This window comes from Globicephala melas, chromosome 2, assembly GCF_963455315.2.
Source record: "Globicephala melas chromosome 2, mGloMel1.2, whole genome shotgun sequence".
Classification (NCBI taxonomy): Eukaryota; Metazoa; Chordata; class Mammalia; order Artiodactyla; family Delphinidae; genus Globicephala; species Globicephala melas.
The window spans coordinates 91,667,800-91,684,906 of record NC_083315.2 but is presented as its reverse complement, the minus strand read 5'-3'; the positions used below and the strand labels follow the sequence as shown (position 1 = coordinate 91,684,906).

Here is a 17,107-nt window from a genome sequence, read left to right as displayed (position 1 = left end):
TATTCAGCATCAACAATTATTTTTTAATACAATTTACAAAAATTTAACCTGAAAAATTGCATAAATCTGTTTTAAATTATAATAGCCATTGTTTGTGAGGAAAGAGAGAAACGCAATCTTACCTTCTTCGGACCACAAATCACTACAACTTTTCTCCAGAGCACTTTGACAAAACATTACAAAAGAATTTATAAACTGTGCATATACTTGGACCCAACAGTTCCACCTCTAGGAATTTAGGCTAAAGAAAATATTATAAATGTGCACAAAGATACAGCTAGACACTATGAACATGATCCTATCCATAACAGTGAAAATTTGGAAGCAACCCAAAGTACATCAACTGGGAGTTTATTATAAAAATCATGGTAAAATAGTAAGCAGCCCAAGAGAGGCCTGAGTAGGCCCTAACTGCTCACCCCGACTGATCTTAAGGCTCTGTACAAGAAGGAAGTAAAAGTTAAAACAGAGTTTTAAATTGTGAAAGAAGACAGACACAGGCCACAAATTGTAACGATTCCATTTATATGAAGTGAACAGAACAGGCAAATCCACAGAGACGGAAAGAATAGTGTTTGCCTAGAGCTGGGGGAACAGTGGAATGAGGAGTGACGGCTAATGACTGCATGGTTAGTTTTCGGGGTGATGAAGATGTTCTGGAATTAGACAGTGATTGGTGGTCGTACAACTAAAAACCTCTTAATTGTACATTTTAAAAGGGTAAAATTTGAGATGTACTCTTCCAATTATATTCTATCACAAGATTTTACATGGAGTTTAAGGTTCTTCCTTAAAAGTTTCTTACTGTTTACAAACAATATTTATAAGGTGATAATTACAAAACAATACAGACTGATTGTAGCAAACATGGAAAAGACAGAAAACATAAAAAAGAAAATAAAAATCATTCACAATATCATCCAGATATAACCGTTATTAACATTTTGGTGTATAACTTCCATTCTTAAGTTTCTTTTTAAATGTAAGCATAAGATAAGAATTTAAAATAAACAAACATAAGAACACTAAAATGTGTTCAATGCCCTAAATTCCCTATCACACTTACAGTTTTGTCTCCAGTAAAGGTAAGATTTGTTCCATTCTCCTTGGCCTTCAAACAAACAAACAAACAAAAAAGAAAATTAATTCAGAATTTCTACTGTACTCTCAGAAATATATAAAAAGGAAAACAATTACCTCCTGTTTTTCTCCTAAAAGAGGCAATCGATGCACGAAATCCCCAGAAAAACTCTATGAAAGAAATAGAAAACTAAAATTAAAGATGCATAACAGCAAAAGAAAAGCATAGCTCAAAATCCACAGAAACAGTTAAAGCAAAACATATAAAAGTAAACATAATAATATGGCAGTAACAGACAAAATACTTCCAATTAACCACAAACAAGTGAATAAAACCTTGCTAGAAACTAAAAAATAGTATCAAACCAAACTGGCCACTCAATTTTTCTATAAGATTACAGATATTGTCATTCTTGACAAAACCTTAGACAGAAAACATACGAGTAGGATAAATGGATGTCATAGTTCCCTGAATTTCTACACATGAGGAAAATGTGGCTCAAAGCTATAAAGCTTTAGATGCAGAAATGGGATCTGAACCTAAGATTCCTAACTCTGAGGTCCACTGCTCCTTCCATCACAACACATGCCATGCCTGTAAAAAAAACCTCCACTAATTACCTTTCTTACCAGTTATCAGCAAAGGAGGCATTATCCTTCCTGAGTAATTAGGACATGTATTTCAATTCTACATTAGACTGGAGGAGGAAACCTTATGAAGAGGGGTTTATGCCAAAACCCTGGAAAGCTGATAACAGATCTAAAAGTAGTGAACCTTGGGCAACAATATACAACAGGTAACTTTCCACAATCAAATCCAAGAAAGGCCAACCAATCCTCCTAGCCTGGGGAATAAATTTGGAAAACCAACAGAAAACCCCCTACTCAATATCACATTATGCCTAGCTTTCTTTTTCTACCATACTTCCACTATTTTAAAGCTATTTTCTTTTTATCCGAGGTCATAAAATCTACGGTATGACAAGAACACAACCCTTGTAGTTCAATTATCAATGACTTCATTTGCTCATCAATTAATAATTATTAAGTAAAAGACTTCTTATCAATAAACTTTACTTCTAGTAAGTAGACAGAAAACCTAACTTTCCATGAACTTGCCTCTTCAAGGAAAGGTGCTAAATAATCTGAAGCAGTATTTAAATGCAGTAAAACAAAGTAAAGGCTATAGCTAAAATAACTATTTTCAACACCTATAAAATACATAATTTTTCTATCAAAAAACTGGGGTCAGATTCTACTTCTCAGAAAGGAGAATTTTATAATATAAACCCCATTTATATGATTACATATATATAAGAATTAAAATACACAATATTGGGAATTCCCTGGCAGTCCAGTAGTTAGGACTTGGTGCTTCACTGCCGTGGCCCAGGTTCAATCCCTGGTCAAGGAACTAAGATCCCGCAAGCCACAGAGCACAGCCAAGAAAAAATAATAATAATATAAAATAAAATAAACAATATTATTCACCTCTTCCCCTTTATTCGAAAAAAGTTGTGAAGTTCAACCCTTTGATTTCAAGTCTATAGTAGGAAAATCTAAAAATGTTGATTCTGGGATATATCAATTAGATGAGATGACAAGAGGTTTAAAAAATGAGGGTTTCAAAAGTCCATCAATGGATGAATGGATAAAGAAAATGTGGTATATATGTACAATGAAATATTATTCAGCCTTAAAAAAGAAATGAAATTCTGATGCATGCTATATGGACGAACCCTGAAAACATTTTATTACGTTAAAGAAGCCAAAAAAATACTGTATGATTTTACTTCTTTGAGATATCTAGAGCAGTCAGATTAACGGAGAAAGAAAGTAGAATAGTTGTTACCAGGGAAGTGGGAGTGGAAGGGGGGGTGGGTGTTTTTATTATTTAATCGTTATGAAGTAACCACTGCAGATGATGAAAAAGTTCTGGAGATGGCTAGTGCTGACAGTTGCACAACAAGGTGAATGTACTTAATGTAACCGAATGGCACACTCAAAAATGGTTACAACGGTAAATTCTATGTTATATATATTTTACTATAATAAAAAAACCCAGGGCTTTGCTTTTTACACACAAAGGAAAGCCCATCCTCTCTTTGAGATGAATATTTAAGTGGCTGACTATGTACCTATCAGAACATGATTCTAACTTGCTTCTGTCAGAAGGAATTGAGGAGTGAGAAATGCGTATCACCAAAAATACAGCCATCATATTATTCACCTCTTCTATTTCCCTCCAACTACTATCAAATATTACCTGTGTTTTAAAGAGTTCACTGCAGTTTTGGAACAATTTTGATGATGTTTGATATTTCCCAGACAAGCCTTTTTTTTCCTTAAGGTTTTCCAAGTATGTCTCCACTTCTTCTCCCTGGAAAAACAGAGAAAATACAAAGTATTTAACTTATGTAACATATTTAAAAGAAAACAAATAGATTGCCTTTGGTACAAATATAGTTTTGGATTTGCTGTTTTTAAAATTAACAACATCTTGGGCTTCCCTGGTGGCGCAGTGGTTAAGAATCCTCCTGCCAATGCAGGGGATGCGGGTTCAAGCCCTGGTCTGGGAAGATCCCACATGCCACAGAGCAACTAAGCCCGTGCACCACAACTACTGAGCTTGTGCTCCAGAGCCTGCAAGCCACAACTACTGAGCCCACGTGCCACAACTACTGAAGCCCTAGAGCCCGTGCTCTGCAACAAGAAAAAGCCATCGCAATGAGAAGCCTGCGCACGGCAACAAAGAGTAGCCCCCGCTCGCCACAACTAGAGAAAGCCCGCGCGTAGCAGCGAAGATCCAATGCAGCCAAAAATAAATAAATAAAAATAAATAAATTTACAAAAAAAATAAATAAATAAAATTAACAACATCAGATAAAGACTATATATTAGTATTCAAGAATCTAATAGCATTGGACTCTAAAGTGCAGAATTCTAGTCTACGACTCATGAAGGATAGTTCCTCTTAAAAATTCTAGGAAGACTGGGAAACTGTCAGAGTCCACAGGGTTTTGTTATAAGAAAATATACTTACAAGAGTTCCTTGACTAAATTAACACCACCACCACCACCAACAAAAAACTTGTGCTTCTAAGCTAGAGCACAAAACTGTTGTAGCCATTCACAACCCACTATTAATACTATGAAAAAAAAATCATCATTTCTCTGGCTTCATCAGTTCTGTGAGTTTTCTCCCATACCAACATCCCTAATCTCACCCTCTTTTTTTCGAAGCTCTAATTTCACACCTCCAACTATTTGCTTGTCATTTCCATAATTCTGTCCTGTGGCAATTCAAAATAATTTTTACATTCTTAAGTTGTCCTACCCATGAAGACTGAATCTGATAAGCTTGACCAGTTTTTATCACAAGTTTCAAGCATATGTAAATTTAACTAGTGTTCGATTAGGAGAAAAGGTCAATGATATTTCAAACCATATTCTGGAAATATTTCTCTCTAAATTCTTCAGTCCTCCTCATCACACCAACCTTACCCAATGTTATATAACAAAAGCAAAATACAATCAGCAACACTACAAAAAAGATAATGTAAAACCCTAATACTGGGCAGAAATTCAAAATGCTTAAGGTTTAAAAAAACCAACTGGATGGTGGACATTTTTTAAAGACTAGTCCTATTATTTTTTTAAAAGAAACCTCAAGAATAGTAGGGGAAATGTAAAAAAGAAAAGAAATGATGCAAATAGTGGGATGAAAACAGAATGCAAAAGGCCTGAAAAATCCATCTAGGAGCTACATATCTTCAATGCTCATATACAGTGTATTATAGCAACTCTGAAAGTGTGGCCCATGGATGCTTTCATGAGGTTTAACAGGTCAAAATTATTTTCATCTTCATCATCATCATCATCTATTTGCCTTGTACTGACAGTGCAAAAGTAATGATGCGAAAAATGGCAGCCTCCTATCAGTGGTACCTAACTGTACTAGTTAGTAGTCATTGTACTCTCACAGTCACAAACTTGCAGTTAAAAAAAAAAAGGCCAGTTTTATGTAAGAATGCCCTTGATGAAACAGTAAAAATTATTAATGTCATTAAATCTGGACCTTTGAGCACATGCCTTTTAAAATATTCTATCAGACAAAAAAATAAGTATGCAAAATACTATAAATGACTGTCTTAAGACAAAGCACTTTGCAACTATTTTAACTTGTAAGCTAAACTATCCACCGTTTTCATTTACTTGAAAGAAAGACCAACAAACTACAGATATTCAGACTTGGGTATTTGGGAGATATTTTCCTGAAAATGGGCAAAGGGAGGCTGTCACGTCAAAGAAGGCAACTGACAGCATCCATTGTCAATAATAAAATTTAAGGGACTTCCCCCAGTGGTTCAGTGGTAAAGAATCCACCTTCCAATGCAGGGGACTTGGGTTCGATCCCCGGTTGGGGAACTAAGATCCCACATGCTGTGGGGCAACTAAGCCCACATGCCACAGCTAGAGAGCCCGTGTGTCGCAAACTACAGAGCCCACGCACTCTGGAACCCGCATGCCACAACTACAGAGCCCAGGCGCCCCGGAGCCTGCATGCCACAACTAGAGAAGAGAAAACCCGCACACCAAGACTAGAGAGAAGGCCACGCACTGCAACTAGAGAGAAGTCCTCACACCGCAACAAAAGATCCTGCATGCTGCGATGAAAATCCCGCGTACCGCAACTAAGACCTGATGCAGCCAAAAATAAATAAATAATAAAGTCTTCTTGGACCTTGAAAAAAAATTTTTTTATTAAAAAATAAGTAAATAAATAAAATTTGAGCTTTCAAGGAAAAACTGGAATTTTGGAAAACTTGCATGTTCCCTACCATGATTTATAGTTTCCAATACTTACAGAGTATCTGATGAGACTGAAAGGTCATATTAACAAATGTAATTTTGAATTAATTGTAAAATGAATTAGTATTTGGAAGGTTTATATAATTCAGCCAACCAATATTTTCTAAGTGACCATGAAAGATGCTGCCAAATCAGACATGGGCAAAAGACCATTCAAAGTGCAAGACATACCAATTTATTTTAATATAACAGAGCACAGAAAAAGTTCACTGATATGGTTTCAGATTCCACACTGCAACTAACCTTTAAGAAACTCCACTTATTGCGTTTGGGTATAGAATCAAAGAACAATATCCACAATTACCTGAAAACACTATTAAAATACCATTCCCTTTTCCAACTACATATCTGTGTGAGGCCACATTTTGTGCATACACTTCAACCAAAATAACACATCACAATAGACTGAGTGAAGGAAGTATAAGAATCCAGCTATCTTCTATTACACTAGATATTAAACAAATAGATTTGCAAAAATACAAAATAACACCACTCTTCCCAGTTTCTTTGAAAAATAGTTTTCACAAATTAATAAATATTTCTGTATTTTTCTGTTATAATTTCTAATTCAGTAACCCACATGAATAAAGGCTTTTTTGGGGTCTGTAGTAAGTAAACACAGTTCTGAGACCAATAAGTTTGAGAACTGATAGTACAAATTTGCCTGCATATTGGGAAGCATGATTCTAGTTCCAGTTCTTCTCCATAGCTACATGACACTCTTTCCTCTATCAGGTTGGGACCCGATGATATCTAAACACTAAGAAAAGTCTGTAATTTTATGTTCCATACCTTGAAGTTGTAGATTTCATTGTAACAGTCAGCACTTTTCAGATACCAGGTTATATTCAAAGATACATCACAAGGTTCTCCATCAACTATAAAAGAAGAAATCTTTGTGAATAAAAGATAATTCCCAAAACAAAGCATTTTTCCTAAACTATTACCCCACATCCCATTTCCTGCTAAACTAAGATACTCAAAGACCATCCTTTCTCCAAACAGAAGGTAATGAAGTAATAAATTTAAAAAGAACTAGATATTCTTCAGTTAAAAGTAAGAATTGTTGCTCACAGAAATAAAAAGCAGTTAAGGATTTTTAACCTTTGAAACCGTGTATCTATTTTTATGCCTTAAAACCTTCATTTCTGGTTCTCTCTTGGGAAAAAACCTGGAAGTGATAAAGCAGCCTTAAGTTAAAATCAGTCTTCTGTTATCATTTAAATATTTACTGAGCAGAGCACTTAAGTATACAAAGATACATGGCACTGTGTTAGGCCAAACAGGGGAACAGAAGGGAACAAATTATTGAAGACTCTTAAGTCTTAAAAAAGATTCTAGTTGAAGAGTCAAGGAATAACAACATTAGGAATGTCACAAGGCAACAAAAATAGTTCCACTGAGGGAAAACCTCATGGCTTAAACCTTGAGAGATATCAAAATTGGATAGAAAAGAACTATCAACAAAAAGCAAACCTGGCTGGGGAAGGCAGGAATAGAAAAAACAAAGATAAAAAGAGTTATTAGATTCTTTTTAAAACTCACCTTAAGAGAAGCCTCAAGGAACCTCATGAAATCATAGAAGCCTCACATAACTCATTCAACATATTTTGGAGCACAATATTCTAGTGAACCAAAGCATTAGTCTGAAGACTTGGGGTGTAAACCTGACTATATGACTGTTAACTGTCTCACCTGGGGGAAGTCAGTATTTCCTTTTATCTTTGATTCCAGCTGAGGAAGGGAAAATATACTAGAAATACATACTTTGTGCAAATGTGACAAAGATAAACACGACTGCATCTAAAAACCTACTTTTGGTTCTTAAAAGAAGCACACCTAAAATTACAAACTTTCCCTTTTCTTTGGTTTAAGTGGTTTTCTCAGACTAATTTTAAGCGGCACACTTTTATAAAGCTCAACTTTTATAAGGCTTTTATAAGGCTAAAATACACAAAAATCTGATGTGTTGGATAGAATGTATGGATATGCTGTAAAGGATACTGCAATCTTGTTATGAACTACGCAGAAGAACCAAACAGAAAAGGAATTAATTAAATCAAAGCCCTAACAGGAGATTTGCAGGGAAATGTGCCTGCAAAAATACTACTATTTATGTTAAAAGACATAGAATTTTTTTTTTTTGGCCACGCCACGAGGCTTGCGGGATCTTAGTCCCCAGACCAGGGACTGAACCCTGGCCCTCTGCAGTGAAAGCTCGGAGTTCTAACCACTGTACCATCAGGGAATTCCCAAAACACAAAGAACTTTAAATGAATGGCTTTAAGAGACAATGAAAATGGTCCTGCCACATTCCTCACCTTCCCTTGGCTGGCAGGTCTAGTCCCTAAGAATCTTACATGAGCCAGGTGCAGGTGTAAGGGAGAAGTGGCTACCTCTAGAAAGGATTGGAGTTCCAAGCTTTGAGCAAATCTCACTTCTTTCTCCAAAACAGACATTTTTAATGTAGGTGAAAAATTGTAATTTTAGGCTTGAAAAGAAAAGAAAAGAAAATGGCCCTGCCAATTTCATGGAAATCTATTGTATACCATACCCACAAAAGCATAAAATCAGAGACAAGGTAAGTATGAGAAAACACAGAAGTAACAAAGTGAAAGACAATGCAAATTTTAAGAAGCTTCAAACCCTCCAAAAACAACGAAACACAGACACTTCAAAATATGCAGCTTGACCAAAAACCACTAGAAAAACCATTAGAACAAAATACAGGTAAGAAGAAACTGTACAAAATAAAAGGACAGAATAGCATACAGGCTGTCAGGGTATCTCAAAAGACAAAATACTGCTATCCCTAAAAGCTCTTCTTTTCTAGAAAGCCAACCTCACAAGAAATACCAACGTGTCAGAGTAGATTTGATTTAAATCAAACTTAAATTATCAGCCAAGAGATCATATTTTCATGGACACAGTACATTCTTCATAGAAATTCTACCTAACCCCTCCATCCCACCAGGCTATAATCTCAATAAGAGAAAGGGTCTTTTCTATCACTTCCTTGCTGTCTAAAACAGTGCCTGGCACTATACATAGTAGGTGTTCAGTAACTACCTACTAAGTGATTAAAAGAATAAAATCATCCAACTATGACATACTTTGCATTTTCATAGAGAGAAATATGCATAGGAGCACACATGGATGATCTGGATTTTTATTCCCGATCTTGAAATGGAGCTGCTCGTGATCATTCATTCTCTAAAAATAAAGCCAGTTTCAGAAATAAAAGGAAGCTTTTCTTTAATGCACAATGGGGTATTCTGGATTCAGATACAGTGGTTTTCCCACTGGACAGACTGGTTTTGTTCTACTATCCCTATTTCCTGGTAATTATCTTTGAGCTTCCTCTTCCAAAGATCCAAGTGGTAAAATACTCCTTCAGCAAACAAAAGCTTTACTGAACATATTTGTTCAGAGCCAATGGTCTGACAAACCTAGGTCATGTGTCCAGTAAACATCTAACAAGCACACAAAAACAAAATCGGCAGTTATCTCTATGACTCAGAACAGATTAAAACCCATGGAGGCGATCAACCAAAACAATGTGTCTAACTATATATTGTTAACACCAGAAAAACAAGAGAAGAAAATAAAGTTCATAAAAGTAAGTATTCTAAAGATTATTCTGTGAAAGTACCTTAGTTACACTACATAGGTTTATACCTAGATAGTGCCTGACTATTAAATTTCAGAACTTATGTTGAGAGTAAATCATCAGAGGTAGAAAACAGGTAATTTGAAAGTTTAAAGATCACTCAAAAACTCGAATAAAAACTTCATGAAATGCAAAAACTCACATTTCAGGAAGATAGTGGTATTTTTGAAGAGGATCTTTCCAAAACTAAAATAATTTTTCCCCTGCAAAGATAAAGGAGAGATAATTAGCATCAGATCACTTTAATTCCCAAAGCAGAATATAACTGATATAAAAAGCTAAAATTTATAAAATGTTGACGTTAGTTTTCTTAACACACACACAAAAAAAGGCATCAATATCCTTCCTTTTAGTAAAATTCAACCATATCCAAACTGCAGGATTTTGAAGCTTGGTGCAGAGACAAGTTTTTTCTTTTTTCCACAGGCCATGAAGCAAGTACTCCAGAAGGAAGGCTGCTAGAAATCCTAACCTAACTTAAATCTTTCTAAAAGGTCCTCCTTAATCAGTTCATTCCCTTTACTCACTAATCACCGTCCAGAATAACCAATCATTTCTTCAAATAAACTATTCTATGAGCAGACAGCCATATTTAACTATTAACCATTTTACAGGTAACAAATAAATACCTAAAACTGAGAATCTGAACATCGTCACCAAATTAACAAAAGCTGTAATTCTTACCATATCAAAAGCTCAAATAAGATTTGGGCATTACAACCATTACAATTTGTTCTGAGCACAGCAGAACAAAAAGGCTACCGTGGTTTTAATAAGACTAATGCTTTTCGGCATTTCCAGCCAGCATCTGATTTGTCGGCTCACAGCACTATAGCTCTTACTCAAACGACGTTTCAAAAACGTGGTAAAGGGAAGAAAGGGTCAACCAATCCAGTTAATTATCCTTAAGAAAAACGAACTTATCATAAGAAATTTTAGAATACTGTTTCTTCCGTTTTAAACATTCTCACGTTTGAATACATCATTTTAAATGCCTAGGCTTCCTAGTTACACGGCAGAGCTTAGAATAACCATTTCAAAGTCCAAATGAAATCAACCAACTTCGTAAGTAGAATTATCCAGTAACAAAAAAGTGCAGAGAAAAAAAAAAGAAAGATGTCTATTTACATATTCCTCTCATCCAACCCGGGGTCACAAGATTCTGTGAAACTTCTGCTGAAAGAGAAACCACTCTCCACCTATACATCAAGTTTACACGTTTCCAGTCAGACAATGAAAGTTCTCTGCCTTTGCTGATAAGAAACCGCTCCACCGCCACTCTCCGCTCCTGAATTGACCCTGACATTCCTGCTAATTTACCCAAAGAAGCGTACGGCTTCCCGCTCCAGGGAGGTGAGTCCCGGTTAAGCAGCTACACAGACACTCCCGGCAATCCCACCCCTTTGGAAGCGGACTTTAGTGGAACTTTCATGGACCCCTTGGGCTACCGTAGCCCCACCCCTTGCTCCTCCGGGCTCAGTTGCTCCTCAAGTGACCACTCACCGACGGTATCGGAATGTGCCACTTGGATCGGTCGGCAGCAGCGACGGGTGCCGGTCCTACACTGAAAAGCGACAATGGGGACGTCTGAGCCCCCAGGAGAAGAAGAATGACAGGCAGCACCTGAAGCCACGCAGCCGCCGCCATCTTCACAGCCGTGGAGTGCCTACCGAAAGCATTTCACCTTCTTCCGGTTCGTCCCGCCCTCTTCCGGCTCCTCTCTGGGGGCGGGATAATCCGGGTCCTCAAAACCTCTGGTGGCTTGTTTGTTTAGCGACTCAGCGGCCCCGCCCTCAGGCAGTTGTCAGGCTTCGTATGAGGCTTTGGACCTACTGCGCAGGCGTCTTCCTGCCGTAACCTGGTCACCTTGGAGTGTTAGGATGATCTGCAAAAGTTACCAGCCGAGTCTGTTGGCTCTTCTCTCTCCCTTAAAGGGTTTGGGGACCAGGGAAGAACCCCATGTGGCGTTTGGCTCTCTCCTCCTCCCATTCGCCCCAGTCCCTCATCGTTTGAGTCAGACGCTGGGGCCAAAAGTCTGGGAAAGCCGTAAGTCTGGCTGCCTGTTTAGCGTGTAGTAGTGAGTACTCGGTTTCCGGAGGTATTTAAGCAAAGACTGGAGTTTGGCGGTGGTGGAGTATAAGCCTTCCTAAACGGAATAATGTAGTAGACAACCCCTTTTAAAAGACCCTTCTACCCGTGAAGAGTATGATGTAGAGTTTGGTCGGAGAACATCAACCTCCAGCAACAACCCCGCCGGCACTTCCTACTCAAAACTAAAATACAGGAGAGAGTGGGTCAGTTTTCAGTATCCGTGGCGTGACAGTCACTGAGGTAGATCTGCAGAAGCTTCGCCCTAATCACGCAGGGCGTGTCGGTACTTCCTCGTTGTCACGCCCTTGGTCTGCATCCTCTAGGGCTCTTTGAGTACACGCCTCCTCGGATGCAAAAACCTTTTCAGTTTCTAATGGAGGCAGTTCCTCATCAGCTACTCAGAACCAAGAAAAATTTGCCAGATCAATCTCTGTAGAAACCCTTATCTGGGCCTGGAAATCCCGGGAGCAAGTGTCAATTTGTCACTCCTTAAGGACATGAAAGTCCCAGAAACTTGATGGTGGTGAAGTGCTGGCGGTTATTTAGAAAGACTGACAATCTAAAAGATCGCTTGGGGCCTTGGCCTGAGATCTGGGAGCCTGTGATGTGACTGGGAAGCCATGGACGCAGCTGAGAAAGAGGAAATCAGGTAAAGGCCCAGTGGTCCAGCAGGGACTGACCCCAGGGCCCACGGAAGCAGGGGATAGATAGTACCTGAAAACAACATTCTGGCTTTGAAGACTTTATTTTTTTATAAATTTTATTTATTTATTTTTGGCTGCGTTGGGTCTTCATTGCTGCGTGCGGCTTTTCTCTAGTTGCGGGGAGCCGGGGCTACTCTGTTGCCGTGCGCGGACTTCTCGTTGAGATGGCTTCCTTTGTTGTAGAGCACAGGCTCTAGGCGCGCGGGCTTCAGTAGTTGTGGCTCGCGGGCTCTAGAGCGCAGGCTCAGTAGTTGTGGCGCATGGGCTTAGTTGCTCCGCGGCACACAGGCTGAAACCTGTATCCCCTGCATTAGCAGGCAGATTCCTAACCACTGCACCACCAGGGAAGACCCTGAAGACTTTATTGATTGTTTGATTGCATGTCTTATTTGCATATTTTATATTTGTGGACTCAATCTCTAGCCTTCTCAATTCTCCACGGAATTAATTGATATTAATAGCCTCTCATGAAATACTTGAAGGATGGTTAACAAAACCGGAAGAATTGTTATCAGAACTCTTTTTTTTTAACGTTAACATGGTGGTATTTTATTTATTTATCTTATAAATTTATTTTTGGCTGCGTTGGGTCTTCGTTGCTGCGCACGGGCTTTCTCTAGTTGTGGTGAGCGGGGGCTATTTGTTGCGGTGCGCGGGCTTCTCATTGCAGTGGCTTCTCTTGTTGTGGAGCACGGCCCTAGCGGTGTGGGCTTCAGTAGTTGTGGCACGCGGGCTTGGTAGTTGTGGCTCGTGGGCTCTAGAGCACAGGCTCAATAGTTGTGGTGCACAAGCTTAGTTGCTCCACGGCATGTGGGATCTTCCCATACCAGGGCTCAAACCCGTGTTCCCTGCATTGGCAGATGGATTCTTAACCACTACGCCACCAGGGAAGCCCTGTGATCAGAACTCTTAACACATGAATTTCAAACAGGTTGCTTTCCAGGTTCAGCTAAGTACATCTCTTCCTATATCATTCCAGAGTTTATTCTTCAAAACTGGAAAGATCTTTGACATAAACCACAGTAAGATCTTTTTTGACCTACCTCCTAGAGTAACAGAAATAAAAACAAAAATAAACAAATGGGACTTAATTAAAAGCTTTTGCACAGCAAGGGAAACCATGAACAAGACAAAAAGACAACCCTCAGAATGGGAGAAAATATTTGCAAATGAAACAACAGACAAAGGATTAATCTCCAAAATGTACAAACAGCTCATGGAGTTCAATATCAAAAAAACAATCCAGTTAAAAAATGGGCAGAAGACCTAAATAGACATTTCACCAAGGAAGACATACAGATGGCCAAGAGGCACATGAAAAGATGCTCACCATCACTAATTATTAGAGAAATACAAATCAAAACTACGATGAGGTATCACCTCATGCTGGTCAGAATGGCCATTATCATAAAATCTAGAAACAATAAATCCTGGAAAGAGTATGGTGAAAAGGGAACCCTCCTGCACTGTCGGTGGGAATGTAAATTGATACAACCACTATGGAAAACAGTATGGAGTTTCCTTAAAAAACTAAAAATAGAACTACCATATGACCCAGCAATCCCACTACTGGGCATATACCCTGAGAAAACCATAATTCAAAAAGACACATGCACCCCAATGTTCACTGCAGCACTATTTACAATAGCCAGGACATGGAACCAACCTAAATGTCCATCGACAGATGAATGGATAAAGAAGATGTGGCACATATATACAGTGGAATATTACTCAGCCATAAAAAGAAACGAAACTGAGTTATTTGTAGTGAGGTGGATGGACCTAGAGTCTGCCATACAGAGTGAAGTAAGTCAGAAAGAGAAAAACAAATACCGTATGCTAACACATATATATGGAATCTAAAGAAAAAGAAAAGAAAAGGAAAAAAATGTTCAGAAGAACCTAGGGGCAAGATGGGAATAAAGATGCAGACCTACTAGAGAATTGACTTGAGGATACGGGGAGGGGGAAGGGTAAGCTGGGACAAAGTGAGAGAGTGGCATGGACATATATACACTACCAAACGTAAAATAGCTAGTGGGAAGCAGCTGCATAGCAGAGGGAGATCAGCTCTGTGCTTTGTGACCACCTAGAGGGGTGGGATAGGGAGGGTGGGAGGAAGGGCGATGCAAGAGGGAAGAGATATGGGGACATATGTATATGTATAACTGATTCACTTTGTTATAAAGCAGAAACTAACACACCATTGTAAAGCAATTATAGTCGAATAAAGATGTTAAAAATAAATAAGAAATAAAAAACATTGGCCCCTAGATTATCAGCATCATCTTAAAAAGCAAAGGATTTTCCTTCTCTGTTTCTATCCTTATTCTAGCACCTCGTACATACCTCTGTTATATCATTTGTCAGGTTGATTTGTGATGTTGGTTAGGCTGTCAAAGAAAACTCAGACACAGTACTTCTTATCTTCTTCAGAGCCCAACACTCAGCAAGAAAGTTCTGAAAATATTTTGTTGAATAAGTAGGTGGGAGGGTTGTTTTTGTTGGTCCGGTTTGGGGCTTTTTGTTTTTACTCCTTCAGATTTTATTGTTGTAGCCATAGCCTTCAGTCATTCATTTTAAAGAACCCTTTCTCATAAGTGACAGTACTCTTTTTCTGTTGCTTTCTGAGCAATCCCAGAACTTCATGTTTTGTTGTTTACCATGGGTGGTTTACAAAAGGATGTTGTTCTGCAGCAAACACATTATTGTGTTATGGCCATGACACAATTTTGCATCACAATGATTTATGTCCCATGATTTATATTATAGTTAGAGAAAGTACAAAATTTGGATTCACAAACCCTATATAAAATAAGTTTCTTAAAATGTCTTTTTATTAGTGTTGAAGATGAAGCTGTGGATAAAAACATTTTCAAAGACTGCAGCAAGATTGCTTTCTACAGGTAAGAAGAGGAAGTATATGACCTAGATAGAATAGTTCTGAAAATATTTCAAAATTGATGTTTATTAAATTTTTGAGAACTGATAGACTTTCTGAGGAAAGAGTCGATTAGGAAATTCAGTGATTAAATAATTTATTGACAGGAGAAATTCACCTTTACTACTCTAGCTTAACTCCTGTATCATTTTATTATTAATATGTTATTAATTATAATTAATTATATTGTATACTTATACATTATAATTAACATTACTGTGTTAATAAACAGGTATTTTAAAAGTCAAAGTGTTTTTCAACTAACGTTAAAATTTTGAATCTTTGAAGAAATAATACTTTTACATGGTTCAAAAATCAAATAATATAAAAAGATACACATTGAAAAATGTTACTCTCTTTCTTGTCCCCTTCCACCCCATTCAACATCTTTCCCTGTAAGTAACCAGATTTATTAATTTCTTATTTATCTTTCCAGTATTTCTTTTTGTGAATGCACATATTCTTATATCACCACCATTCTTAGGCCAAGTAGCTTTCTATATACACTGTTGTATACATCTTTTTTTCTGCTTCATAATTTATTCTGAAGAGCTCTGTATGAGTATATGGAAATTGTCCTCTTTTTCATAGCTGTATGGTATTCCATTGGGTAAATTATAATGTATTCACTCTCCTATTGCTAGACCCTTGGGTTGTTTTCAGTCTTGCTGTAACATCACTGCCACAGTGAAAAGCTATACATATGTCATTTCCTACACACGCAGGTATATTTGTAGGATGAATTTCCAGGAGTGGGATTACTAGGTCAAAGAGTAAATGTATTTGAAATTTTAACTATTACCAGATATCCCTCCATAGAGATTGTGTCATTTTGCACTCCCATCACCACTATATGATTGCCTATTTCCCCAGAGCCTCAAAAAATATTTCTTTAAAACTTTTTTGAGTGTCTACCTTTATGTGGTCCTGAAACTGAAATCACCAAAAATTATATCATACAACTTTCTAATTTATACACATAACTCTAGAGAAAGAAAATCATATCATTTAAATTCTGAACAGGTACCTTAGAGGGAATTCTATAGTGAACTCCTGGTCACCTTGACAAACCACTGGATTATATTGGATTTCCACTAAAATTTATTAAGTTTCAATTAAAGTATACATTTCATGGAAAGAGGGAGGGACATCAACAAGCTAATATGTGTCATCTATGAAAACTGCCCCACCTTCTCAATAAAGGGGACAAAATACCATCCTTGAGTAGTGTTATGGTGAACAATTTTATTAGTACTCTTCTTATTATTTTATTAATTGCATTAGCACTCTGCTTATTAATTTTCTTAGCTCTCTAAATTATTGATACTCCTCTTAGTGCTTTAGTGGAGTACTAATATACTGCTTGTGCCCAGTTCACCTACTATTGAAGTGAATTTTAATGACTTCCACATGGTAATATAGTCTTTTGGAGGCTGAGAATCACAAATCATTCTCAGACGTCTGTATACTCCAAATCTGTAGGCGTCAGAAACAGCGGCTCTCCAAGAAGTCTACCTATCGGGCATTACTAGACTCAGTCACAGAAGGCAAAGAGAGCACCAGGTTCCAAATCATCAACGAAGCAGCTAAGGTGAGAAAAAGTATTTTCTACAGAGAATTATTTGTTTCTATATTTATTTGGGTTGAATGAAGTAAATTTCCACAAAGGCTAATTAAACTATGTATGCTTCAAAAACAAACTTTGTGAGAGAAGTAATGCCATCTTTTTAATATCTACACAATGCTACT

General features: G+C 37.6%; 2 protein-coding genes across 8 annotated transcripts in view; one reads left to right on the top strand and one right to left on the bottom strand.

The window, feature by feature from the left end:
* Positions 1-11,321, bottom strand: part of TMEM87A (transmembrane protein 87A) — a 42,167-nt gene extending 30,846 nt beyond the window's left edge. For all 3 annotated transcript variants that reach the window (XR_009563015.1, XM_030843032.2, XM_030843035.2), the window contains exons 1-6: positions 11,126-11,321; positions 9,765-9,825; positions 6,745-6,830; positions 3,347-3,460; positions 1,198-1,251; positions 1,067-1,111 (exon numbers count right to left, since the gene is read on the bottom strand). Coding sequence is in view for 2 of the 3 variants with exons in the window: in XM_030843032.2 (XP_030698892.1) it covers positions 1,067-1,111; positions 1,198-1,251; positions 3,347-3,460; positions 6,745-6,830; positions 9,765-9,825; positions 11,126-11,269 (504 nt within the window). In the remaining variant the exon portion in view is untranslated. The remainder of the gene's footprint in view (positions 1-1,066; positions 1,112-1,197; positions 1,252-3,346; positions 3,461-6,744; positions 6,831-9,764; positions 9,826-11,125) is intronic.
* A 121-nt stretch (positions 11,322-11,442) lies between these two features.
* The window catches only part of GANC (glucosidase alpha, neutral C), a 77,099-nt gene continuing 71,434 nt past the window's right edge, over positions 11,443-17,107 (top strand). For 4 of the 5 annotated variants that reach the window (XR_009563014.1, XM_060294428.1, XM_060294426.1 and 1 more), the window contains exons 1-3: positions 11,443-12,362; positions 15,261-15,323; positions 16,841-16,949. Coding sequence is in view for 3 of the 5 variants with exons in the window: in XM_060294428.1 (XP_060150411.1) it covers positions 12,334-12,362; positions 15,261-15,323; positions 16,841-16,949 (201 nt within the window). In the remaining 2 variants the exon portion in view is untranslated. The remainder of the gene's footprint in view (positions 12,363-15,260; positions 15,324-16,840; positions 16,950-17,107) is intronic. The other variant, XM_060294429.1, reaches the window with a different exon arrangement.